The sequence below is a fragment of the Lissotriton vulgaris genome, chromosome 5, assembly GCF_964263255.1.
Source record: "Lissotriton vulgaris chromosome 5, aLisVul1.2, whole genome shotgun sequence".
In the NCBI taxonomy this organism is placed as follows: Eukaryota; Metazoa; Chordata; class Amphibia; order Caudata; family Salamandridae; genus Lissotriton; species Lissotriton vulgaris.
In genome coordinates this window covers 620,736,394-620,763,397 of record NC_141693.1, presented here as the reverse complement: position 1 = coordinate 620,763,397, position 27,004 = coordinate 620,736,394, and the positions used below count along the sequence as shown (strand labels likewise).

The 27,004-nt window shown below is 43.1% G+C and overlaps 1 protein-coding gene across 1 annotated transcript in view; it reads left to right on the top strand.

Moving 5' to 3' along the window:
* The window catches only part of CHAT (choline O-acetyltransferase), a 521,284-nt gene that overhangs the window by 247,340 nt on the left and 246,940 nt on the right, over positions 1–27,004 (top strand). The window contains exons 5-6 of the mRNA XM_086920150.1: positions 12,546–12,735; positions 19,582–19,759. Of these exons, the coding sequence (XP_086776276.1) occupies positions 12,546–12,735; positions 19,582–19,759 (368 nt within the window). The remainder of the gene's footprint in view (positions 1–12,545; positions 12,736–19,581; positions 19,760–27,004) is intronic.

Sequence of the window (27,004 nt, the reverse complement as noted above, 5' to 3'; positions counted from 1 at the left end):
CCACTAAGTATGGGTCACCTAAGGGAAGGCGGTCATAGGCCCCTTCCAGGGGAGGAGGCGGCTAGATGCCCCTCCTACGAATTTCCCGGGGCCCGGATATCCGCGACGGCGGATGTGATAGACAGTGTGGGGTGGGAGGGGGGTCCACGCTACCTTCTTACAGACACCTCACACGAGTCCTCGGACGACCGTTAAGATGGCGTTGAGTTAAAATAGAGGGCCCCCACAAAGACAAGGGAAATTGGAGTTGGCACAGACATACAGTCCTCTGCGCGCCCGCCCTCACACCGTGAGGGGGAGAGTTCTGGTAGTAGGGATCTGACACCGGTTGCGACCTTGCCGTTGGCCCGTAATGCTAGGATGTACAATTTTAATTTAGAAAGTATGCATTTGCAGGATGTTAGACTCGGCTAGGAAAACCTTTGTACTAGAGATTTGTTAAGGTTAGCCAAAGAACATGTCTTCATCGAAATGTAATAAATGAAAATTGTACATGATATGAAACTGTTATTTTAATGTTTTAATTTTGTTTCATATTTTAATAAATACGGCCGGGAGGGTAACTCCCTCCCGCCTTCCAAAAGTTCAGAACTGCGTCCGTCTTCCCATCCTTGGGGATTGTGTTGGGAGGGGGTGACAGGCATCCCGGCCATATGGAAAGGGGCGACCACTCGGTCCCCCCGAACGTATGGTAGGGGGCCCGGATCCCCCCGGGAAACCATTTTGGGCGGGGGCGTGTCACGGCTGGTATGCCCGAAGCGGCGTAGCCGGGGCGCGCCTTTTCCCGCCCAAGAAGGGTTGTCCTAGACACCTACACCGTTGGCCACGCCCCGTAGGCGTACCGGAGGAGGGTACACGCCCTCCCGAAGAGGAATAAAGAGAGCAGGAATCCGAAGAAGCATCCTCTTGTTCCTGTGCTTGGAAGCTGCACCCACTCGTTGCACGTGAGCCCTCGACGGAACAAGGAGCAATTTTGACCCACCCACCAGCCCCTTATGGCAACGTTAGTACTGCAATAGAGTGATGTGCTTTGATAACATCTTTTTTTTTTTGGTTTAGTGGTTAATAAAATGTCAATGTTGGTACTGCAATAAAGTGATTTGCTTGATAACATCTTCTTCCTTGGTTTAGCGGATGATAACGGTCTAGTTTAATGATGTGCTGAATGTATAGTAATATAGATAAATATTGCAATGTACAGTTAATTTTCTTCCTTAGTAGGTAAACAAACGTCGTATTTATTGGTCGGGCGGTAAGGTCATGATCGGTGAGCAGTAATTTCAAGGTCCCTAGAGGGGGGGCGCCACCCACTATGGATGGGAGCGCCCGGGGGGAGGCGGCCATTGGCCCCTCACACGGGGAGGTGGCACCCACTAAGTATGGGTCGCCTAAGGGAAGGCGGTCATAGGCCCCTTCCAGGGGAGGAGGCGGCTAGATGCCCCTCCTACGAATTTCCCGGGGCCCGGATATTCGCGACGGCGGATGTGATAGACAGTGTGTGGTGGGAAGGGGGGTCCTCGCTACCTTCTTACAGACACCTCACACGAGTCCTCGGACGACCGTTAAGATGGCGTCGAGTTAAAATAGGGGGCCCCCGCAAAGACAAGGGAAATTGGAGTTGGCACAGAGGTACAGTCCTCTGCGTGCCCGCCCTCACACCGTGAGGGGGAGAGTTCTGGTAGTAGGGATCTGACACCGGTTGCGACCTTGCCGTTGGCCCGTAATGCTAGGATGTACAATTTTAATTTAGAAAGTATGCATTTGCAGGATGTTAGACTCTGCTAGGAAAACCTTTGTACTAGAGATTTGTTAAGGTTAGCCAAAGAACGTGTCTTCATCGAAATGTAATAAATGAAAATTGTACATGATATGAAACTGTTATTTTAATGTTTTAATTTTGTTTCATATTTTAATAAATACGGCCGGGAGGGTAACTCCCTCCCGCCTTCCAAAAGTTCAGAACTGCGTCCATCTTCCCATCCTTGGGGATTGTGTTGGGAGGGGGTGACAGGCATCCCGGCCATATAACATATATAACGATTTGGGCCCAGTAATTTTTCAATTATAATCAATACAGTGCCCCTAGATTCGTGGTCTGGGACTGCTTCAAGGCGGCTCTCCGAGGTGAGACTCTCGCATTTGTGGCCAAGCAAAAAAAGAACCAGAACATCCTAAACCAGCAATTTAACTTAGAACTAGCAAATCTAGAAACTCTGCATGCTACCCAGATACAGCTTGGGGAAGAAAGTTCGAATACCTTGCAGAAAATAATAGTTCTTAAGACAGAGATTAATACTGGCCTTACACAAAAAGCGGCTGAGACTTATCAGGCAAACCAAAGAAATACCTATGGGAATGGAGAAAAAATTGGGAAACAGCTTGCCCTACGAACACGCCAGAAGCAATCCCATAGAGCTATCCAAACAATTGACTTTGAGGGGCAGGAATATACCTCCCCTGCTGATATTGCAGGTGCTTTCCAACGTTACTATCAAAGACTTTAGCAAAATGAAGATCAACCGAATGTAGCAGATACCAAAAATTTCTTACATCATTGGCTGCTACATACGGAAACTAGAACAATTAACGAGCTAGTCAGGGAAGATCTTGACAAGGAAACTACAAGAATAGAACTCAAATTAGCATTATTAGAACTTGCTAATGGTAAAGCAGCAGGTCCCGATAAGATCACCTTGGACCTCTATAAAATTATTGGGAAGCAGATTATCCCCTATTTATTGGATCTGTTTCTTGGAGTACAATATAGTGGCACACCACCTGAATCTTGGAAAAACACAAATATTGTTATTTTTCCCAAAAAAGGAAAACCTGCCAAGTTACCATCATCATATCGCCCATATCACTTATAAACTCTGATTCAAAACTTTATGCCAAGATTCTCGCTAACCGGCTGAGTAGGGTTGTTGAGCGTCTGGTTTCCCCGTGGCAGCATGGCTTCATTCCCGGTAAGGGTACAACAGATCATACCCGGAGAGCTATTTCCCTTTTTTATATCATGGGAGCCACGAGGGGCCGGATGTCAATGATCCTGCTCGACGCCGAGAAGGCCTTTGATTGGGTTTCTTGGCAGTTCCTGTGGGAGATATTGGAATTAAATAACTTTGGAAAGGCCTACATTAAATCTATCAAGGCTCTATATGTAGAACCTAAAGCCAAACTCTCTATAGGTGGTATATAATCAGAGTTTATTACCATCCAAAGGGGCACGAGGCAGGGGTGCCCGTGCTCCCCAATTCTATTTGCCCTTTATATCAAACCGTTAATCTTAAAACTACTCACATCTACTGCAATAGAACCTATAATTACAGGAACATTTAATACTAAAATTTTGGCTTATGCCAATGACGTGGCGGTATTAACTTCTAACCCCACCGAGGCCATCCAAGAGATAGAACAAATAACCCAGACTTTTGGCTCATACTCAGGGTATTCCCTGAATAGGGATAAAACAATGGTGCTGTGCACTGAAAATACTGTTTTTGAGAGTCCTTATAGAACTGACCAGGCTACGTATTTAGGTGTAGTCTTATCTCCTAAAGTTAAAGAAATTACTCAGATCAACTATGATCCCCTTATTAAGAAAATAAAAACTGATCTCGCCAGAGTTAACAATCTCCGGCTGTCAATAATAGGTAAAGGGAATTATCTTAAAATGAATGTCTTCCCAAAAATACTATATTTGTTTCGAGCAATTCCCCTGATTGTTGAGGATAATATCATCAAAGCTCTTGATGCTAGTATGTCAAAATTCATTTGGAATTATGGAAAAATCAGGAGAGCATTACCATTCTTATCGCTTCCTCAACATAGGGGAGGGTAAGCCATCCCAAACTTAACACTGTATTTATGGGCAAGTCTTATTCAGCAGATGACTCCCCTATTTAACACCAAACCTATAGCTGCTACTGTAACAGACCATCATATAACTTCAATCTATGAACTTATTTTGGGGGACATCGCCAGAGGGTTGTTACTAAGACAGGTAGAGCCTTCATATTTTAAAAAGGTCACATTTAAGGTTATTGTTGATGCACGGAAGGTCTGGAAACAAATCTCAAAACATCTAGCTATACCAAAGTACACCAAATATACTCCTCTTTGGCATAGCTCGATCTTACCATCGTATCTCAATTACAATACTTCGAAAAGAAGGGAACAATCAGGTATTACTACTTTGGGAAATTTTGTTGGCCAGGGGCGTACAACAACATTTGAGGACTTACAACAAAATTTTCAGATACCCCCAACTGATTTTTTAAAATGTATTCAAATTCACTCATGCATTCGGCTTAGTTTACCACAGATTAAATTAGACAATATTCCCTTTTTTGAAATTATAGATAGGCGAACTACTAGGATTGGGACCATCTACGAAATATTGATAAAAAAATCTCAGTGATGATATGGAGCGAGTTGAGGCAGGGTGGGCTACTAAGCTAGATAACCCAAAGATAGACATCGACACCTCATTGATCCTATCATCTAAATTATTTATGGCCTCTAATCTCAAAGCCCAGTATTATAGAACTATTTATGATCTTTATTTTACACCTTCCAATTTATTTTCATGGGGCCTTCGGATTAAAGACAATTGTCCGAGATGTAATCAATCTCCAGCTAATCTTACCCATATGTTTGCCGAATGCCCTAAGTTCGATTTAATTAAAAAGATGATATCAGAACTTTGGACTGAAATCTTCGGGCACGAATTAAGAACCTCTTTGACGATATATGTTTTGGGTCATGATGAATCTATGGGATATAGTAGAGAAGAACCGACGTCAGTATTTCTGGGTATGGCGGTGCTCCGAATCATACTGGCTGCCCGCTGGAAAGATTCAGAAGCCCCCACTTTTCAAATATGGTTATGCCGATTTTTAGGAATTTATAAGCATGAGTTAGCCATCTATAAAACCAGAGGAAGAAAATCAAGAATACTTGAGCCTCAGATTTGGGCTCCTATCACTAGATGGTATGATAATAAAAGGAACCCTTAGAAATTCTAATGTCAAGAATTATATACTTTTTTCTTTTATGTACATATAAACATGTGAAATGTTTTTTTTCCTTTGTAAACTGTTGCTTTTGGTTTTTCATTCTCTTATGCTGTATAAGTATAATTTGTTATTATTATTTCTGTGATGTATATTAGAATGATGCAGTCTATTCATTTGTTGTTTATTGTTTACTGATTTATCCATGTACTTTGTCCTTGCTCAAATAAAGATATTAAAAAAAAATTATGGATGCTGTAGTTGTACATGGTGCTACATATGGCCTTGAGGAAACAAAATAAAAATGTCCGATAAATGTATCTCCCCTTGCACAATCATTGCAAGCATTTGATCACTGGCTTGATTGTTGGCTTAGGTCACTGATCAATCAATCAATCAGTCAATCACATAATTTGTATAGCGCGCTGCTCACCCGGAGGGGTCTCAAGGCGCTGGGGGGGGGGGGGGGGGGGGGGGGTCCGTCACTGCTCGAAAAGCCAGGTCTTGAGTTGCATCCTGAAGGAGAGATGGTCCTGGGTCATCCGTAGGAGGATGGGGAGGGAGTTCCATGTCTTGGCCGCCAGGTAGGAGAAGGATCTTCCTTCGGCGGTGGCTCTGCGGATGTGTGGTACGGCGGCGAGGGCGAGGCTGGTCGATCATAGCTGGCGGGTGGGCGTGTAGAAAGTCAGGCGGTTGTTGAGGTGCTTGGGGCCCAGGTCGTGGAGAGCCTTGTGTGTGTGGGTGAGGAGTCTGAAAGTGATCCTCTTGCTGACGGGGAACCAGGGCAGGTCTCTCAGGTGGACAGAGATGTGGTTGTGTAGGGGGATGTCCAGGATGAGTCGTGCGGAGGCGTTCTGTATGCGCTGGAGTCTTTTCTGTAGTTTGCCTGTGGTTCCCGCGTAGAGGGTGTTCCCGTAGTCCAGTCGGCTGGTGACGAGTGCCTGGGTGACCGTCTTCCTGGTTTCGGTGGGGATCCATCAGAAGATCTTGCGGAGAATGCGCAGGGTGTTGAAGCATGATGATGAAACTGCGTTGACTTGTCTGGTTATCAAGAGGGAGGAGTCCAGGATGAAGGCCAGGTTACGTGCATGGTCCGTTGGCCTGGGAGTGGTGCCCAGGGCAGGGGGCCACCAGGAGTTGTCCCAGGCGGAGGGCGATGATCCCAGGATGAGGACTTCCGTCTTGTCTGAGTTCAGTTTCAGGTGGCTGTTCTTCATCCACTCGGCGACGTCTTTCATCCCTTCGTGAAGGTTGGCTCTGTCGGTGGCGGGGTTGTTGGTGAGGGAGAGGGTCAGCTGGGTGTCGTCGGTGTAGGAGATGATGTTGAGGTTGTGTTGGTGTGCGATGGCTGCGAGAGGGCTTATGTAGACGTTGAAGAGGGTTGAGCTGAGTGATGATCCTTGTGGTACGCCGCAGATGACTTCGGTGGCCTCGGATCTGAATGGGGGGAGGTGGGCTGTCTGGGTTTTTCCGGCAAGGAACGAGATGATCCACGCCAGTGCCTTCTCTTGGATTCACATGTTGCTGAGGCGCTGTACTAGGGTGCGGTGGCAGACAGTGTCGAACGCTGCAGAGAGGTCCAGGAGGATGAGGGCCGCTGTTTCCCCATTGTCAAGCAGGGATCTGATGTCATCGGTGGCTGCGATCAGGGCGGTCTCGGTGCTGTGGTTGGCTTCGAAACCGGACTGCGAGGGGTCGAGGGATCCGTTCGTCTCGAGGAAGGCAGTGAGCTGTCTGTTGATGGTCTTCTCAATGACTTTGGCAGGAAAAGGGAGGAGCGAGATGGGGCGGAAGTTCTTGAGGTCGGTGGGGTCCGCTGTCGGTTTCTTCAGGAGGGCGCTGAGCTCGGCATGCTTCCAGCTCTCCGGGAAGGTGGCGGTGTTGAAGGAGATGGTGATGATGTCCCGGAGTTGGGGTGCGATGATGGAGTCGGCCTTGTTGAAGATGTGGTGGGGGCAGGGGTCGGTTGGGTATCCGGAGTGGATGGTGTTCATCGTGCGGGTGGTGTCTTCGGTGCTGATCGGGGTCCAGGCGCAGAGGGTGGGGGGGGCGCTGGTTCGGTAGTTGGGTGCGTGGTAGGTGCGCTGAAGCTGTTGTATATGTCGGTGATCTTGCGGTGGAAGAAGGAGGCGAGTGAGTCGCAGAGGTCTTGCGAATGGGTGATGTTGTTGTTTCCGGCACTTGGGTTGGAGAACTCTTTGACGATGCTGAAGAGTTCCTTGCTGTTGTGGGTGTTGTTGTCCAGTCATTTTTTGAGTGTTGTTCTTTTGGTGGTGCAGATCAGCTGGTGGTGTTTGCGGGTGGTGTTCTTGAGGGCAGTCATGTTTTCTGTGGTCTGATCGTTGCGCCAGGCTTTCTCGAGGGTGCAGCAGTTCTTCTTGGAGTATTTGAGTTCGCCGGTGAACCAAGAGGCTTTCTTGCTGCCGGGTCTGCTGGGGGGTTCTTTAGTGGTGCGAGGTCATCTGCGCAGTTGGTGAGCCACTGTGTGAAGATGCGGGCTGCTTCGTTGGGGTCCATTGTGCTGGTGGGAGGGTTCTGGCTGAGGGACGTGGTGAGCTGGTTGGCGGTGATCTTGCTCCAGCTCCTTGGGGGAGCCTGTTGCGGGTGATGGTGGGTCGTGGTTCTTCTGAAGCGGAAGTGGACGCAGCTGTGATCAGTCCAGTGTAGTCCGGTGGAGTGGCTGAAGGAGATGTGCTTGCTTGAGGAGAAGACTGGGTCAAGCGTGTGGCTGGCGTAGTGGGTGGGGGTGTTCACCAGTTGCTTGAGTCCGAGGTTGGCGAGGTTGTCCAGGAGGGTGGTGGTGTTGCTTTTGTTGTTGTTCTCCAGGTGGAAGTTAAGGTCCCCTAGGAAGATGTAGTCAGCGGAGGGGAGGGCGCGCGGGCTGATGAAGTCTGCGATGTCTTCGCTGAATTGTGTATGTGGGTTATGAATGAGGGGGTAACCCAATTGTAGTCACTGGGACCTGGGTTCAGTAGGTACTAGGAGGAAGGGGTCCCAGTGTGAACAAGAAACATATAGTACAATTCAATGAATTAATCAACAACAATTATTTTGATCCGCAAAGTTTAATTCACTGTGGGATCCAGTGTAATGAATGCACGTAGCAAACAATCAACTGTATTGGAGGTCATACAGTGCCCCAGGAAGGAGGAGGGAAGTGATAGTGGGGAGGTAAGGGAAGTGGTGGGATTGTGTGACAGTAAAATCAATCATTTAAATCAACTTTGCATGCTATAATTGGTATAGCAACAGCTGCCATGAAAAATGGCGACAATGATTTTTAGAAAGGCATACAACACAAGGTACAGTGTATATACAAAATATTGGCGTGAGGTTGCCGCAATTGGAAAAACAGTAGACATTTCGACCCTCTGATAATGCAGGATCAAGTTATCCTTGCTGCGGGGTCTTCATCAGGACCAGGGGGAGGGGCAGGAAACCACAGGGTAAGGAGTCCTCCGTGTGGTCTATGATTAGTTAGTGCAACGTCAGTAGTAGAGCTGCACCGGTAGCGGCGTCAAGCACTCAGTCGGTGCTAGATACATTAAGGCATCGTGGGGAATGGATCCAAAATTAGTTAGGTTAGATTTAATCAGGGATCTCCGTACGAGGGCTGCTTGACGCCGCTACCGGTGCAGCTCTACTACTGACGTTGCCCTAACTAATCATAGACCACACGGAGGACTCCTTACCCTGTGGTTTCCTGCCCCTCCCCCTGGTCCTGATGAAGACCCCGCAGCAAGGATAACTTGATCCTGCATTATCAAAGGGTCGAAACGTCGACTGTTTTTCCAATTGCGGCAACCTCACGCCAATATTTTGTATATACACTGTACCTTGTGTTGTATGCCTTTCTAAAAATCATTGTCGCCATTTTTCATGGCAGCTGTTGCTATACCAATTATAGCATGCAAAGTTGATTTAAATGATTGATTTTACTGTCACACAATCCCACCACTTCCCTTACCTCTCCACTATCACTTCCCTCCTCCTTCCTGGGGCACTGTATGACCGCCAATACAGTTGATTGTTTGCTACGTGTATTCATTACACTGGATCCCACAGTGAATTAAACTTTGCGGATCAAAATAATTGTTGTTGATTAATTCATTGAATTGTGTATGTGGTCCCAGGGGTCTGTAGATGAGGGTGCCTCTGAGGCTGGTCTTAGGGTCGGTGTGTATCTGGAAGTGGAGGTGTTCGGCGGAAGTGGAGGTGTTCGGCGGCGGTGAAGGTGTCGTCGGAGTTGGTCGTGATGCGGATGGTGTTCCTGTGGACGATGGCGATGCCTCCTCCGGTCTGGTTGACGCGATCCCTCAGGGTGATCTTGTAGCCTTCCGGGATGGCTATGGCGATGTCGGGGGCTGATATTAAAGTTCACCACTGGTGGGTCTGATTGTGTGAAGCACTTTACTACTTTGTTTAGGGGAAGTGTAGTGTTGACCTCCTATATCATATAATTGGGATTTCTTGAATGGGAAGATTTGACTGAGAACATATATCTTTTTAATCTTTGTCAAAATGTGATACTGATTGACCTGACAGAAATTTAGAAAAGTGCCAAAGCTTGGACTGTGACCCTGTTAACCATTATAAGGCTTATAATCAGGTCTGGAGCCCAGCCTTGCCAGCTTTTTTTAATACCATCTTGTCTTTAGGGAAAATTCAGCAGCACTAGAAGGATGTCCTGATTGTCCTCATAAACTAAAAGGAAATGAAAATGTTTAGTCATAGCAACATCTGAGAGCCCTTATTGCCACAGATGACAAGGATTTCCGTGTGGATGTAGTTGCCCATTTACAAGTGTGGTTTGGCCTCTATGTGGGGGTTCTGTATCTGTTTTAAGTACAACAGCCTTTAGGGAAGAAGCCATGCTGCACTATCAAAATAGTATTTGATTGGCAAATTATTTTTACATTTAAAAGATTATAGTGGGAGCATATTGCTTTTTTCTTATTGCTTTTTGACATCAGCTTGCAAAAAATAAACCAAAACAAACGCATTTAACCATTGCACTACCTTGGCAAGGCCACACCTATTGGTGTTGGTAATGCCTTGCTAATGCTTAATGGAACTCATGTGTGGCCAGGGCAACCTTGTCAGAAAGGTCAATGGCAAAAAAATATGAGTAAAAAATAGCCAGTGACATAAATGTTGTCTCATAAATATATGCAAAAGAAACAATTGATGGACAGAATTCTGGACAATGCAAACATTCATCCCCAGTCACAAGGATCTGCGTTAAATCCATAATTCTTTTGATCACCACACCACCCCAGTTTGGACCCAGCCATATGTAAATCAGTCTTGAGACCCTGTTCCTTGCGGGAACAGTCCAGCCCGAACTGCCAAGCCAGGTCTAACCTAGACCGGAAACAAGCATCCTCGGACCGGTTTCAGGGCATCACCATCCATCTGCCAGGCTAGCTTGAATCCAGTGGTGTAGTGAGCACAGGACTCACGTCTGTGCTTTCCACTTAGGGAGACATGTGCAAAAGAAACAATTAATGCATGGAATGCTGGACAATGCAAACATTCACCCCCAGTCACAAGAATCTGGGTTAAATCCATCATTCTTTTGCTCACCATACCAACCCAGTTTAGACCTGGCCATATGCAAATCCGCCTTGACCCTGTGCCTCATGGGAACAGTCCAGCCTGAACGACAAAGCCAGGTCCTCCCTGGAGCGGAAACAAGCATCCTGGGACCGGTTTCAGGGCACCACCCTTCATCAGCCAGGCTAGCTTGAATCCAGTGGTGTAGTGAGCACTGGACCCACGTCTGGGCATACCCTTCCCACTTAGGCCGACATATGCAAAAGAAACAATTGATGGATGGAATGCTGGACAATGCAAACATTCACCTCCAGTCACAAGGATCTGGGTTAACTTCATCATTCTTGTGCTCACCACACCACCGCAGTTTGGGCCCAGCCAAATATAATCACTATAAAAATATAGAGTAACAAAATATAGAGGGTAAGAATATCATTTGTTAGGTATATAATATTGTTTTAAAAAAATATTGTAGATAATATTGTTTACTTTAATATAGTTGTGTTAGATATTGTGTTTAATAAATTAAATATCCTTTAGTTATAAAATGAATTTTAGGTATTATTATTATTATGAGTGCAAATGTTTTTTAAGTATAGTTTTTACTTTTTTATGTGTAAATACATTTGTTAACACTTCATTAGTAACTTATAAACTAGTAGTGGGTTGTTGGGTCAGTAGGTGAATAGGGTAAGAAGTTATTTAGATTGAAAGTTTTATTTTTTATTTTTACCATAGATTTAATTGTGATTAATTATTAAATTGATTACTTTATAAGTTGTTATTTTAGTTATTTAATTATATTCTCTGATATTTATGTATATTTTATTTCAGTATCGTTACATTAGAAATTCATATTTTAGTTGTGGATTGCTGGATTGCTGGGTTTGCAGGGAAATAGTATGCGAAGGCATTCTAAATGTATGTTTTGAATACATTTTTTAGTGTAGTAAAATATTTAATTGGTAATTAATTATGTTGTTTTTCAAATTGATCATTTGTTATGTCATTTTTGCAGTGTTTTAATCAATTATTCATTGATTAATTAGTGAATTTAATAAATAAAAAATGTAAAATGTATTTTAGAATTATTATTGCCTTTAACTGTATTGTTTAATGTAATTAATAGTTTAATTTATTAGACTTTTTAGAGCTAGTGACTATTTTTAGTTAGTGAGGAGTAAAGTGCATTTTTTATTTGTGTTGCATTTATTTGATTTAATTTTATTTATTTATATAGTATATATTTATTTTGAATATGTTTTAATAAGTCTAGGTTTAGGTATTTAAATGTCTTGTTTTATAAATTATTGGAATTTGGAATGGCACCTGTAACCAATTCAAAGCTTAACACTTTCCCTGCTTTCACTTATTCTGGAGTTGGAAAAGCAAATGTAAAACCCTGCCAAAGTCTAAAACTTTTTCTGCTGTTGCTTCGATTGGAGTAGGAATAGAACATCTACCCATCCAAAATCCAACACTTTCTCCGATCCTGCTTACGTTGGAGTATGAATAGTAAATATAACCCCTTTAAAGTCCAACACTTTCCCTACTGTTCTTTAAATTGGAGTGTGAATGGTAAATCTACCCCCTGCAAAAACCAACTCTTTCTCAATTGTTGCTTAGATTGGAGTGTGAATGGTAGATCCAACCATCCAGTGTCCAACACTTTCCCTATTGTTTTTGAGATTGAAGTGACGGTGACCATGGGCATTTGTTGTTGATTTCCAGTGTCTTGGGAGTTCCTATTTTGTGCCTGGCAGCACTACACCTACAAGCCAACATATATGATCTTTGGATTGTTCTCAGAGTCCTACCTAACATGGCTAGGTTAAAATGTATAAAATTGAGTTACTACCACCAGTTCTGGCTGTTTGACATCTCGATGCAAAGATCTCTTGTTCTTGGATAGAAGCACATCCGATGCTCTGAAGTTCCTTATTTGAGCGTCATTTTAGCTTTCTCTAATTTCAGGCATGCCCTCCCTATCGATTATGCCAGAGGACAGCTGTCCGGTCAGCCACTCTGCATGAAGCAATACTACGGCCTCTTCTCATCTTACCGCCTGCCGGGGCACTCCCAAGACACATTGGTGGCCCAAGAGAGCCAGGACAGCTGTGTGATGCCCGAGCCTGAGCACATGATCGTTGCCTGTAACAACCAGGTGTGTGGATCTCTTTTTCTATTACATTTAAAATCAATTTCCCATGTCTCAAACCACAGCACAACTACATGATTGAATAAATGAATACGTCCCTAAATGTGCTGAATGATTGAAGAGATGCATTAAAGAATAAATGCTCAAATTATAAAACACATGCTGCACATAAATTAATGGGTGAAAAAATCTTATAAAATGCACTCCTTCCCACAAAAGAGGCGTACTTTCACTTGGATAAACTGGGAAATTAGCAATTCGATCGAATAACCAGGTTTCAGATGTTTCTTGAAAAGGAGATGATTAAGTTCGGCTTTTCAGTCGAGAGGGAGAAAATTCTGGTGGGAGCCAGCAGGATAAGATCAGAAATTTTCATACACAAAAAACCCAGTTCTGGCCATGTTCACCTGTGTTTTAAGTTTACATAGGCATCCTTATTGAATACAAGTTCTGTCAAATTTCTTAAACATCTGTTCTAGAATACTGTGTCCCTTTTTTATTTAATCAACTCTCCAGGACTTTAAATAATTATTTAATTTGCACAGAGAGAAAAAAATATTCCATACACATCTCCCAATGCTAACCACACAAACCTATTATATATTTTATTGTACATTGCATATTAGCCTATAGGTCTGTATTGTATATCGCATATTAGCGGATGGATCAACATATACCAGCTAAGCCCACCTGACTGTTGAGAAGAGGAGCCTCAAATCAATTAAGAAGAGGAAAAAATACTTATTTCCCATACTTGCTAGAGTCCTCAGTTTATTCTAACAAAATAATATGACAAGTACCAAATTGCCTCAAATGTACAAAATCTCCTTTGTGTTTAAAAAAAACTTTCTTTTGAAACTAAAAAAAAGGTGGTGGAGATCTCCCTATGGTAAAGTGTAGTGAAAAGTAAAAGGAAGTTTATTAAACTTTAAAAAATAGTATACATATCTTTATGTTAAATGTTAATGTAAATAATTTTTTTTGTTTATCGTAAATGTAATACAACATTTTAAAAAATGCTGCCGCATTATTAACTTGATTTTAAACATTTAGGGGCCTATCACGAAGTTGGGCGGACCCACGTATACCGCCTGGGAAATGGGACCAACCGACCTATGGTTAGCAGTCCCGACAGCCTCATCATGATGCGACCAAACATACACACAGGGGGGCACAATATGTGCCCTCCTGCATGCAACCTCATGCACAGGGGCAAGATTGGACGTTTCCCCACCACCAAGAGTTTCATGGTGTGAGAACAGCCATGAGACCATTGGCGGTGAGGAAACTTGTAATATGCTTCACAATGCCAAGGGGCACCAACAAGCATATTGCGTCCTCAAGACCGACGCGCCACGGACAGGGATCGCAAATCCCTTGCAGTTGCAGCGGGTCCATGGAGGTGCTGCGGACCCCTACTGCCACTGCACCTCCGCCACGAGTTTGGCGGGCCCATGGACCACCAAACTCTTAACTAGGCCCTTAGTCTTGTTCTCATTAAGTATCAGGAAATTCTCGCACAAAAGATTATGCAGAGGGTCCTAAACAAACAGAATTTTCCGACCAGCTTCCCCGTCAGTAACATTCAAGAAACATGGATTAGATTGATTCAAGCAGTAAGAAGACAAAAGCAATGGATGTCAGAAAAGTAGGCTGAAAATCGTTTCTATATTTTTTTTTATGGATTGTGAGACAGATGGATTACCGAGACGCATTAGCGAGGTATATGTGCATACACCTTTCAGACAAAGCACGCCTGTCAGGTCTGAGATTTGTCCCCAGCATGCAGATCACAACTATATCGTTGCTACTGTGACAGACCTGTAAATTAAAGTGTGCAAAATTAAACACAGTGAAGCTCGTAACTGTCTAGTACAATTACATACAACTGTGAGAACTGTATTTCAACTTATGGTGGAACAGCAGCATGGCAGAGAAGTTCTGCGAAATGTTGCCATGGCAAAAAGTCCTTCAGGTGCTCAGACATGTCATTAAGGACTGTTGCAGAGCTGAAGGAGAAATCAACAGTGAATTTAACAGGATTTTGTTTTCAAGTAAGGTCCCGAAATGGGTTTTTCACCATGCATTGTGTGTTTAGTAGGAATCACAGTAGATCACAGATTTTGTCCCACAATGGTGCAGATGGAAGCCTGGTAAACAGAGATTGTGGTAAATAAAGGTAGCCAACTGAGAAAGGCAGATAGCACGTTTCTTCAGTGTCTCCAGCACCTCCAGCCTCTCTATCATTTTTCTCACCACCACCACAGTGCATTATCTGCAGCTGTACCCACGCTCTTGGGCTGTGTTCTTATCTTGTCCCTTCTTCATACTTGCATGTACCACCAGTGAGTCAGCAACCAAACTTTCCCAGGACGCTCCACCTAAGTGACAACCTGCTGTTTGAGTTAACAACGGAATTCTCCCAGAATGCTCCACACAAATTGCATCCTGTTGCAGCTGTGCCCAACCCCCTTTGCTGTGTCCATATCCCTGTACTGTGTTCTCATCTTGTCCTTCTGCATACTTACATGTACCACCAGTGAGTCTGCAACCAAACTTTCTCAGGACGCTCCACCTAAGTGACAACCTGGTGCCTGTGTTCCTGCAGATGAAACCTCGCCCAGAGTTCATCAAGGACGACGTTCCAGATTTCACATTAGAAAACTTCACCCAGCCCTAGTTCGTATGCCGATAAAGCACATGAGGTTTAAAGGAGCCAACCAGTGTTAAGAAAAGTACAGTTCTCTCATTGCTAACAATCACCAACAATAAGTATTTTAGAATTGATTTTGAGACATAGACCCTGATTCTGTGTTTGTCGGAATCCAGGTGTTTTTATTGCACGAGGTAAATAACAACAGTGGGTGAAATAAATTACAAGTGTCATGAGTTTCTAGGGAATACAAGTGGATTTTGGTGTTTACCCCTTTAAAATCTGCATAGTACGGCAAATACTGTACATATTTCCCCTTTTAAAGCCCGGCAGCATTGACCTGCCGACATTTAATAAAGGGTGAGATTTTTAAAGCACTCGGTAATTACAAGATGCATTACATAGCACCTAACTCGTAATTTGACCCCTTGGCAAACAGGGGTTTACACAGGGGTCAGAAAATATCAACCCACTTGTAATCTTGGCCTAAGTGTGACATAATTTACCGGATGGTCATTTTAAACTTAGATGGGAGAGGTGAGATGATGTATATTCCAGGCTGGTTGGTAAGCAGTCAGAGACAGAAAGTATCCAGATCAGCAGCTGAAGCACCTGTGGTTGATCTTACACAAAAAGCTCACCTACATCTTGTCTGCCATCTCTTTACAAGGTCATCCTAACTATGCTTGTATTATGGCACAGCTACAGAAAACAAGACAGTCATCACTCTAGAGTCTGGAGTCTGATTTACTCACATGCAGGGGCATTTCCGCATTCACAAATACATAGTATGCAGTTACGTACACAAGAATACCTTTCCATTAATGCAAAAAATATTTTCGCCCACACACATACCAATTCTCTGGTTCTCCGGTTCCCAATTCATCCTTTTAAACTGATTTGCTTTACCTTCCTGGATAGGAGTAAATGTCTGAAGTTTTGAATGGAGGGAGTAGCTCACAGAGAAGATAGTTATTACCCATAAATGTGTAAGATTGTGGCTGCGAAAAAACTTTCAGGGAATTCTCGTCTTGGATTACGCATTCCCCAACCCCTTCTCACCCCTGGTGGTAGATTTACTCACATAAAAATTATCTTAGGAGTAAGTCTTTTTAAAACTGTTAAATCAGCTTTTGTGAATGTCAAAATTGGTTCGAAAAAACGAAATAATTATGGAGTCATTCAATCGAGACACCACTAAATTGCCAGAAAATTCCTTTTTCTTGCAATTCATCTATGTTCAATAATCAGGGACCTTCCTATACATAACATCTGTGACACAAAAATAAGTTTTCTGGTTCCAGAACATCAAGCAATAGGCCAAGTCATCACTAATTACTTATAAAAAATATCAACATTTCATATACTAATGTTCTTAGCCCCACTTCCTGTCTCATCTCACATTCACATCATTAACCTTTATTATTATTTTGCATGTCGCCTCAGCATCCGATACTACAAAACAATCAAAGATCATATAATTAATTTCTATTTTCACTTTGTATTTTTGTGATACCAAAAAAATAGTTTTACACTCATAGAAGAGGCACTTTGCAAATTAAGCTAAACTTACATGCGCAAATAGCTTTATGTACTGGGCTCCTACAACTCTCTATCTTTTCAGGAGAGAGGTGATTTATAGAGCAGAGAACTCCTCTAGGGAAAAGTACAATCTGTGTATTTCTGGTTTTTCAAGGCATTTATGACTGGTGATGCTAGATTTATTAGGGGATTTTTGTAGTCTTGTAGTGACTCTCTTAAATTTAGCCGGATGACAAAATCATTTTTATTGCTCACGCCACTTATTCGTGGCTATATTAAGCTAAATATTCGTGGCAGAAATATTTGCGTCGCAGTGGTAGAATCCCAAATTTAGGGGCCTATTAGGATCGCGGACGGACTTGCGTCCGTCCGCGACCCCAGAGTAGGAGGGAACCTCCGCATGGCCTTCGGAGTTCCCTCCTGTGAAATTAGGATGTGACCACCACCCTGGCGGTCAAATCCTCTATTTTTACCATTGCGGCGGGTGCGGCTTCAAGCTGCACCCGCCACAATGGTAAAAATGCATACATTGCATTTGTATGCAGAAAGCGGCAGGCACCGTGCGGTGCCTGCCGATTTCTGCATACAAATGTGGGGGGGTACCATAGGTACCCCAATGTGCACGCCCCACCCCCCTTCACCCAGGGGGCCCGCAACGGGCCCCCAAAGTGAAAGTCTGTATGTTTTTCCACGGCGGAAAAGCCGCCGTGGAAAAACATGTATTCACCACCATCCTAATATGGCTGGCGGTGTCTGATAGACACCGCCAGCCATGTTAGAGCTTTTCCGCAGCGGACGGAAAGGCCGCCGCGGACAGAAAGGCGACCGCGGCGGAAAAGCTGCGGACGGATTCCAGACCCACCAGCCATCCTAATTTGGCGGTGGGTCTTCGGAGCCACCGCCGGCCCGGAGGATGCGGAAAAACCGCTATCATAATCGGCCCCTTAGTTTCTTGACTGTGCCCTGGCCGACAGAAACCTATCATCTTTACTCTATGATTGTTATGGAGACTTCCTGCAATATATTAAACTCTTGTGTACGTCACCAATGTGATATATTAGTATCTTACTGTTAAATCTTATTGGATCACTACTATTAATCGAATCAGTCTACCTTATTTGTCAATTAAACATGACGCCCTTCATTGTTCTTAAAAAAAGAGAAATAGCAAGGAACACCCTTATGTAATGATATAAAAATGAAAGAAATCCTGATATATCCGAACACGTCACCAAAATGTCTTCATGAGGGGCTGTACAGGTGCAAAAAGTAAACAGTTATGGATCAACTACGTTGATACAATAAGAATGGAACAGTAGTGAGTGATAAACACACCCCACTTGTGTTGGAATGCCACCCTAGGAACACACCTCTGAACAAAAGATCTCTAAAGAGCACAACCAGCTAACTATAGTGCTCAGTAGTCCCTCATCTAATCATGGCTATAGCAGTGCTTGAATTTTTGTGCAATATTGAAGTAAACAGATTTTTGTTAGTAATATTTGATTTTATTAGTAATAAAAGCTGTAACCAATATTTTAATTTGGTCTGCAAAATATTATTGAAATGCCACTGTCAACAAGACAAATGCTTTTTGGTGCAATTTGGTGCTGACTTTAAGCAATGTGCCAATTACTGCTGACAAACTGAAATACCACATACAGCTTTTATGACCAACAGACTAAAATATGGCTGACACAAATCTACTTTGTCAATTAAACATGACACCCATCATTGTTCTTAAAAAAGGAGAAACACCAAGGAACACCCTTATGTAATGATATAAAAATGAATGAAATCCTGATATATCCGAACACGTCACCAAAATGTCTTCATGAGGGGCTGTACAGGTGCACAAAGTAATTAGTTATGGATCAACTACGTTGATGAAATAAGAATGGAACAGTAGTGAGTGATAAACACACCCCACTTGTGTTGGAATGCCACCCTAGGAACACACCTCTGAACAAAAGATCTCTACAGAGCACAGCCAGCTAACTATAGTGCTCAGTAGTCCCTCATTTAATCATGGCTCTAGCAGTGCTTGCATTTTTGTGCAATATTGAGGTAAACAGATTTTTGTTAGTAATATTTGATTTTATTAGTAATACAAGCTGTAACCAATATTTTAATTTGGTCTTCAAAATATTATTGAAATGCCACTGTCAACAAGACAAATGCTTTTTTGTGCAATTTGGTGCTGACTTCAAGCAATGTGCCAATTACTGCTGACAAACTGAAATACCACATACAGCTTTTATGACCAACAGATTAAAATATGGCAGACACAAATCTACTTATTTGCTATGTTCAATACCACTGACAAATTAAAATCTCGCAGGCACACATACATATATTTATGTGATATAGCCTGTTTGGTTTCTCATTCTGCTACTGAGATTTACTTTGTTCTGGATTCTGTAGCCAAACAAGATATCCATTTGCTGATAGAGGTGAGCATAAGATAACTAAGAAATATGCGTACAAATGAATTTAGCCATGGAATCTTATGACAGTTTAAGACACCATATTCCAATATGAATTTCCATACTTTGTAATTTGCCTCACATTAAAGGCGTGTTTCTGTGATACTAAATGCACAAAAAAGTCAGTTCTCTTTTTGCCAGTGTCTGATATGCTTTGCAATTTTCATGCAGTTCTTCGTGTTAGATGTTGCAATCAACTTCCGCCGACTCAGCGAGGGGGACCTCTTCACTCAGCTCAGGAAGATAGTCAAAATGGCAGAAAACGAGGAGGAGAGGCTGCCACCCATCGGCCTGCTGACATCTGATGGGAGGACAGAGTGGGCCCAGGCCAGGACAGCCCTCATGAAAGGTTAGATACAGATGCATCCATCCCAGCCATCCTTCCATCAACAATGGCTACCGGTAATCTTCCCAGGGTGGGTGCCGACTTTTCAAAGCCAAAAAAACCCATGTTCTGAAAATCTGTAAGTGATATGCAAATGCGGTATTGAAACAACTTAATTTCATTTGTAACCACACAGTAGGGTAAAATACTGGTAAGTACTTTCAAACTTGCATTAATCCAGGTTCGAGAGTAAGGCTGACGAGTGATTCCACTCATTACTTGAATATAGGAATCTAAAGCGCCCAGAAACCTGTTAAAGAGGCCAAGTAAGTGACATAGCTAGCAGATGCACTGTTGCTCAGGTTTCCCCTTTACACCCCGATTAGGGCTGTCTATTAATGCCCCACTAGAGGCATAGAGGCCCATTTTTCTTGCTTGCAATATGGCCTTGGTCACCCTTGGCAAGCCACTGGACATAGGGAACTGTCGAAATGTATTGGGAGACTTACGATACATTTTGGCATATTCAACCTACAAAACAATTATCGGGAGGTATCTGAAGAAGCACAATGTTATTACAAATAGACTGAGCACTCGTATTGAGGGCCATAGAGTTATATTCATAAGCAGAATCAATGATGAACCTTGTTTGAAGTTTGATTTCAATTTTCTCCATAGTTGTTTCAAATGAAATTTTAAATAGTAAAATATAGAGCATATCCTTTGAAATAGTTTCCACAGTTTCTGACACAACTTCTCCTTGGAAACCCTCCACCTTTTCTCCTGTAAATGAGGTTGCACATATGTGTTCAGTACTGTACAAAATACGTGTAGTCTAGATCAAATATTATAATTTTCAGTATCAGACATTTGCCTAGTGGCAAATACAGTCTTTTCCTTTTTAGATTTGCATTTGGCAAATAGTTTTGGGGTAATATCTTTGTACTTCCTTAAGTAGGGTTGTGCCCTGAAAAATACATTACACACCGGGCATTTGACCTTCTTCTTCATGTCTACCAAAGATCCATCTGCCCGACACATTTCACAGAGAAATTCACACTGATGCATCACCTTTGGATTGTTGATGTTCTCACAAAGCTTACATTAACGTATCTCACCACGGATTGTGGTGCTGATGTAGAATATTGCATTGTTCTCATCGTTTCACAACTCATACAATATTGCAAGGAACCATTAGGATTCAAGATCTTACGGGTATCTTCAAAATAATGTTCTAGCAAATGTATCTTTCCTACTGTCTCTTTGAGGGTATTTTGAGATGTTTGTGAGCTTGAAAGTATGTCAGTACATAGGCATCTGTTGAGGTACATCCTGGTAACAAACTAATGATACCTGCAGACAAATGGTATTGACTAGTTGTGATGGAAATTTAACAACCATATCTGTTCTTTCTTCATCTTTCTACAGAATAAGGATTTATGTCGCTATTTGTTCTTCTTTTTCCTCCTTAAACAAGTAGAGTTGTAATTCTCAAAGTAGCGAGAGCTGTAACTTCTTCTTTTCTCAGTAATAGCTTTGTCAAATTCTCTCTTGTCAGGGCACATATTATTTTAAACAATCTTTCACCAAATTAACTCTATAACAATATTTCGATATAAGCTGTTACAATCGAAATGTATATTTCATTCCTGGAGTGTCTCGTAAAAGTGTAAGAAAAAAATTTATATAGATATCCGGGTGTCAGACAACCCTTACATTAGGGATTATTGAAATAAACACTGAACATAACCTTAAAATCAATATGAGGTTTACAAGGGCACTGGATCTCTCTGATGATGTCATAATAACACATCGACCAAATCACATTGAAAGGAATTGCAAACATTTTGTACAACAGCCTCAACAGTTTAACCCCTTCCATGCTCATGATGAGCTCAGCTCGTCATGCAGTACACTGCTTGTGTGCTCATGACGAGCTGAGCTCATCATGAACAATGGGATTCATAGGTCATCAGCACAGAGGGGGAATTGCTGTAGCATTGATAGTGTTAAAATCCCTGGTTCCACTTCTTAAAGAAAATTGTAAATTTAAATCCACATGATCGTTGCTTCCTTTGGAGTAAATTTACTGTGATTTTGGAATTCCCCCAATAAACCCTGTCAATGCCTTTACAGTGAATTTGAAGTAATGTGTTTAAATGTTACAGTTTGGGAAACAAGGATCATATTATTAGAAACTATTATGCAAATAAATAAATATTGACTTCACAGCACTTCTACAAGCCTCGTTGAAATAAAGTGACTATTATTTAAAAGTGTTGTGAACAAAAGGGTCAGAGCACAACCTGCACTTTTAGATAGATATAAGGAAAATGTGGGAGATCTGATTTACACAAGATTTCAGTGAAGAACTATTAACTAAATTAGAAGACATGAATTCAGCTGCCACCGAATTTCCTAACAATTAAAGTGACGCTGGATATAGCTCTTAGAAAGAGCGTACAACCTGATATAAAATTATTTCTGGCTTTTTCTTCAGAAAAATGCTCTATTGCAGTGAATAGACTAGCGAAGTTATATCATCAAAAATCAAAGATGGATTCTGATTGTCAACAATATACTTTCAGAGTGCACACCCTGATATTAAAGGTTCTTAACATAAGTAGTATTGCTTTCTCTTTCACCATATTGTTCAATATATTTTAAGCCAGGTACAACCTTTGTTCAACAATATCAGATATAGACATTTAAAAATTAATATAGTTTATTGTTTGAGTTGATTCCTGAATAAGGATTATTTGGAAATTATAAGGCAGATTCTCTGGAACACTGCACACCATATCATCAAAATATGTGTCCATGCACAAAGTGGGTATCATATCTGCAAGAAATCCAAAAGGCCTTCTAGAGGCTGATATTGACGCCCAGGTCTTCTTTTATAATGCTGAATGCACACAGCTAGCACTGTTTAAAGGATCAATACACATACCTATATGCAATGCTGGGTAGGTGGTTAAAATTGGAGGGTGGTGTCAGAATCCCTGTGGTCTGAGAGTGAGGTAGTTCATCAGATATTAATCCTCCAATGATCCCCCCCACAACACCTCTGTAAGTCGAGGTATTAAGACTAGGGTCTGCCCATTGGAAAATGAGTGCAAGGAAGAGAAAGAAAGACATGAGACAGCACATTAATCCCTACGCTCATCTGGGAGTATGGGGAATGGTTATCAGAACCTTTGTTAATTAATACTCAGTATTCATACACTCAGCTTTCTAATGGCTCAGTGATATACCCCAGTATGAGGTCCGAAAAGAGAATGTACTAAAAGCATTTACCATAGTATGGTCATTACTTACCAGGTTATCCAGAAAACTGGATGCTCACAAAATCTGGGCTCTAGGACAGTACCCATCCCTTGCTCAGAAGCACCAATAGTAGCCTGCTTGAGAGCTAGATGAATCAAGAGGATGAACTTAGGTCTTCAGAGTTCTGTAAGCAAACAATAGTAATTCAAGGAGAAACGGAAGGAGCACTGAAGCCTGCTTTTTCTTCCACCATCTCCCATCATAGTGGAGAGGGAAGGTAGGATGTAACATGGAGAAAAAGAGAGCAGGCAGGATCAAAATCATGGGTGCATCAGAACTTTAAGGTAAGGAGGAAGAGAGTGACTGATGAGAAGAATAGGCTGTGGAGGCAAAAGTTGATCTGGAGAGGACCTGGAAAAGATAATGTGGTTTTGACTTGTATTGTAGTGTATTGTGGCAAAAAGGTTGCTGTGGATTTGAAAGCCAAAGAATGTGGCTCCACTGATTAGTTGCGGTGTGAAGATATTGTCTGCATTATTAATTTAGTAATGAGGATGAACCTGTTCTTAACTGTATTTGTGGTATGGCTTGGACCTCCAAGTTGGATGATTGCTGCACAGAAGTTCAGTGTGGTGACATCATTCACAAATGGGATATTTAGGTACATCTGAGTATCATCTGCATACTGATGGATGCTTGTTCACAAATCTCCAAGTACCCCGCAAGGGGTTCCACGTACAAATTGGAAATAACTTCTGAAAGAATGGATGCTTGAAGGAAACTGTTTATGTTCGTTCTGGGTTTTGACTTTGAGCCTCTCATCTGAAACAGCTGGGATCTACCAGTCAATTACACTATAAGCCTCTGTAGCATAATGTCTTCAAAGCCAGTTTTATTTTTTCAGCTATTCAGCAATGTTTGGTGACCAACTGCATTGATGCTACAGACAGATCTCAATGGACAAGAAGGCATGGTCACCATTGCCTCTTATATTAAGATATTGTCTACCCCTTAGACAGTTGCTTTGAACAGCATGGTCTACAAATCTTGATCTTACTGTGAAGATGGGTGGTGATTGAGTTCTCAAGACTTTTGTTTTCCCTTCACTAAGTCTAATGTGAGAATAGGAGAGCATATTATTTATGTGGGCAAGACTCTAGGTCAGCATTCACTGGTGCTATCTTTGATATGTTAATGTTAATGTTAATGTTATGTTAATGTTAATGTTATAGTGATTTGTATAGCGCGCGGCTGCCCCAGCCAAGGGGCGTCCCGGCGCTGCGAGCAGACTAATTGCAGAGAGTTAGAGGCGCAGAGAAATGAAAGAATTATTGGAAGAGATGAGTTTTGATGGCCTTTCTGAAGGCTAAAAGGTCCTGTATACCACGGATAGCTTCGGGAAGGCTATTCCATAGCTTGGCAGCTAGGAAGCTAAAGGATCGGCCGCCTACTCTGGCCAGTCTGGTGCGGGGGATAATCGCGAGATGTTGTCCCTCTGAGCGGAGCGACCTCCTAGGAATGTACTCCGACAGGAGGGGGCACAGCATTGGGGGGGAAGCGGTTTTAAGGATTTTAAAGGCTAAACACAGTGCCTTAAACTGGATCCTTTTACCCACCGGGAGCCAGTGCAATTTTTTCAAGGCTCCGGATACCGAGGAATGGCGAGGGAGACCTACCAGAGCCCTGGCTGCCGCATTCTGGACTCTCTGCTGTCTGGTGGTTTCGGCAAGGTTTGCCCCCAGTAAAAGAGAGCTGGCATAGTCCAGTCTAGAAAGGATGGTCGCCTGAACAATTAGCTGGCGGGTGCGGCAGTCGAAGAACTTCAAAATGGGTCTGATGTTACGTAAAATGCCGAAGCAAGTAGCAGCCACTTTTTTTGTATGGTGAGTGAACTTTAGTGCAGAGTCCACCCAGACTCCCAGATTTTTGACGCATTCCTTTGGCTTGGGAGGGTGGCCTAGGACATCAGGCCACCAGTTGTCTCCCCAGGACGAGGTGTTTTTCCCCAGGAGCAGTATCTCTGTTTTCCCGGCGTTCAGTTGGAGGAAATTCGCCGTCATCCAGTTGGTGATGTCAGTAAGTGTCTGTTTGAAGTGATGAGCCTCCAGACTACTGTTGTCATTAAGAGCCACCACCAACTGGGTATCATCAGCGTAGGATACCAGTGCTAGTCCGTTCCTTCTAGCCACCTCTGCCAGAGGGCGGACATAGACATTGAACAGGGTAGGGCTCAGGGAAGAACCCTGCGACACTCCCTGTCCGATGTTATGCTCCTTAGAGATGTAAGGGGGGTGGAGACTCTAAAAGACCTGTTGGAAAGGAAGTCTCTAAACCATCCCAGGGCTATCCCTGTAATTCCAATTTCCTCCAATCTCGTCAGAAGGACCTCGTGTGACACCGTATCGAAGGCAGCACTGAGGTCCAACAGGACCAGTGCTGCCGTTCCGCCGGTGTCAAGAATGGTACGGAGGTCCTCTGTAACACTGAGCAAGGCTGCCTCGGTGCTGTGACCAGCTCTAAACCCGTGTTGGGAGTCATCCAGAATGTTGTTGGTAAGAAGGAAGTTGGTCAGAATGTTGTTGACATGTGCCTCGATGATTTTGGCAGGCCAGGGAAGCAGGGAGATGGGCCTGAAATTCTCAGGAAGCGTAGGGTCTAGGGTGGGTTTTTTTAAGATGGGGGAAACCCAAGCCTGCTTCCAATTGGAAGGAATTCTGGCGGTAGAAAGAGACAAGTTGATAATGTCTCGAATATGTTCTGTGATAAGTTCGTGAGCTTCACGGAAAGTATCCGGTTTTAAGGGATCCGCCGGGGAGCCAGATTTAATTTTCCTGCCGATTTTTTGAAAACTCTCTCGCTCAAGTGTAGGAAGGGAGGAGAGAGAGGGCCTGGTAGGGTCAAAAATGGCCGATGACTGCGGGCGTTTTGGGAAGGTGTCAAAGATTTTCTTAATCTTATTGGTGAAGAAATTAGCCATATTGTTGCAGAGGTCAGGGGAAGTAGTGGTAGTGATAACAGTTTTTTTCGCAGTAAAGTCTTTCAAGATTTTAAAAACAGATTTCGAGGTGTTGGAGCTACTGCTGATTTCATTGGCATAGTATGCCGCTCTTGTTCTGCAAACCTTACGGTGATAAGTTTTCTGGAGTAGGACATAATTCTGTTTGAGGTTGGCATCGTAATTTTTCCTCCAACCCCTCTCCGCCTTTTTGCATTCCTTTTTCAAAGTTGCTAGTTCAGAATTGTACCAGGGACTAGCCGTGTGGGTGCGGGCCTTGGTCCATCTGGCAGGGATCAGGGTGTCAAGTGCCTGGGTGATCCAGAGGCAAAACTGGTCATACCCTACGTCCAGGTCCTCACTTGGGGGAGGGGGATTTAACACCAGGAGGTTGTGTAAGTCTTCAAGGCGAAGTTTTCTCCATGGACGTTTTTGAACTAACGGAGTAGGCACCGCTGCAGGGCTCGAGTTGCAGGAGATAGACAGTATTACTAGATGGTGGTCTGTCCAGGTCATGGGAATAGGCGGGCCTGCGGATCCACTCGTAATGTTAGAAAAGATGGGATCAAGAAGGTGTCCCGCTCTATGGGTGGGACCACTTACGAGTTGATTAAGTTGGAAGGCAGCGAGATCCGCGAGAAAGGTGGCAACTTTGGGCTCGGTGTCTCTATCTAGATGTAAATTGAGATCACCTATGATCGTAAAGTTAGCCGTTTTGGTAATGTTAGTGCCAAGATACTGTAAGAGTGAGTTAATGAAAGGGGCGTCTGCGCCAGGGGGTCTATAGATCAGAAGGCCAGTTGCGCAGAACTGTGAGTTGGCTTTGATAGAAAAGCGATCGCTTTCGCTGCCCTTAATGTCCACTTTAATTAGTTGGCAGGCAAGATGAGATTTGATTATGAGCGCTAACCCACCCCCTCTCGTGCTCCTGTTCACAGTGTGTATGGTATATCCCGTAGGAGTAGCTAGGTTGCAGACCGAGTCCATATCGTCAAGGAGCCACGTCT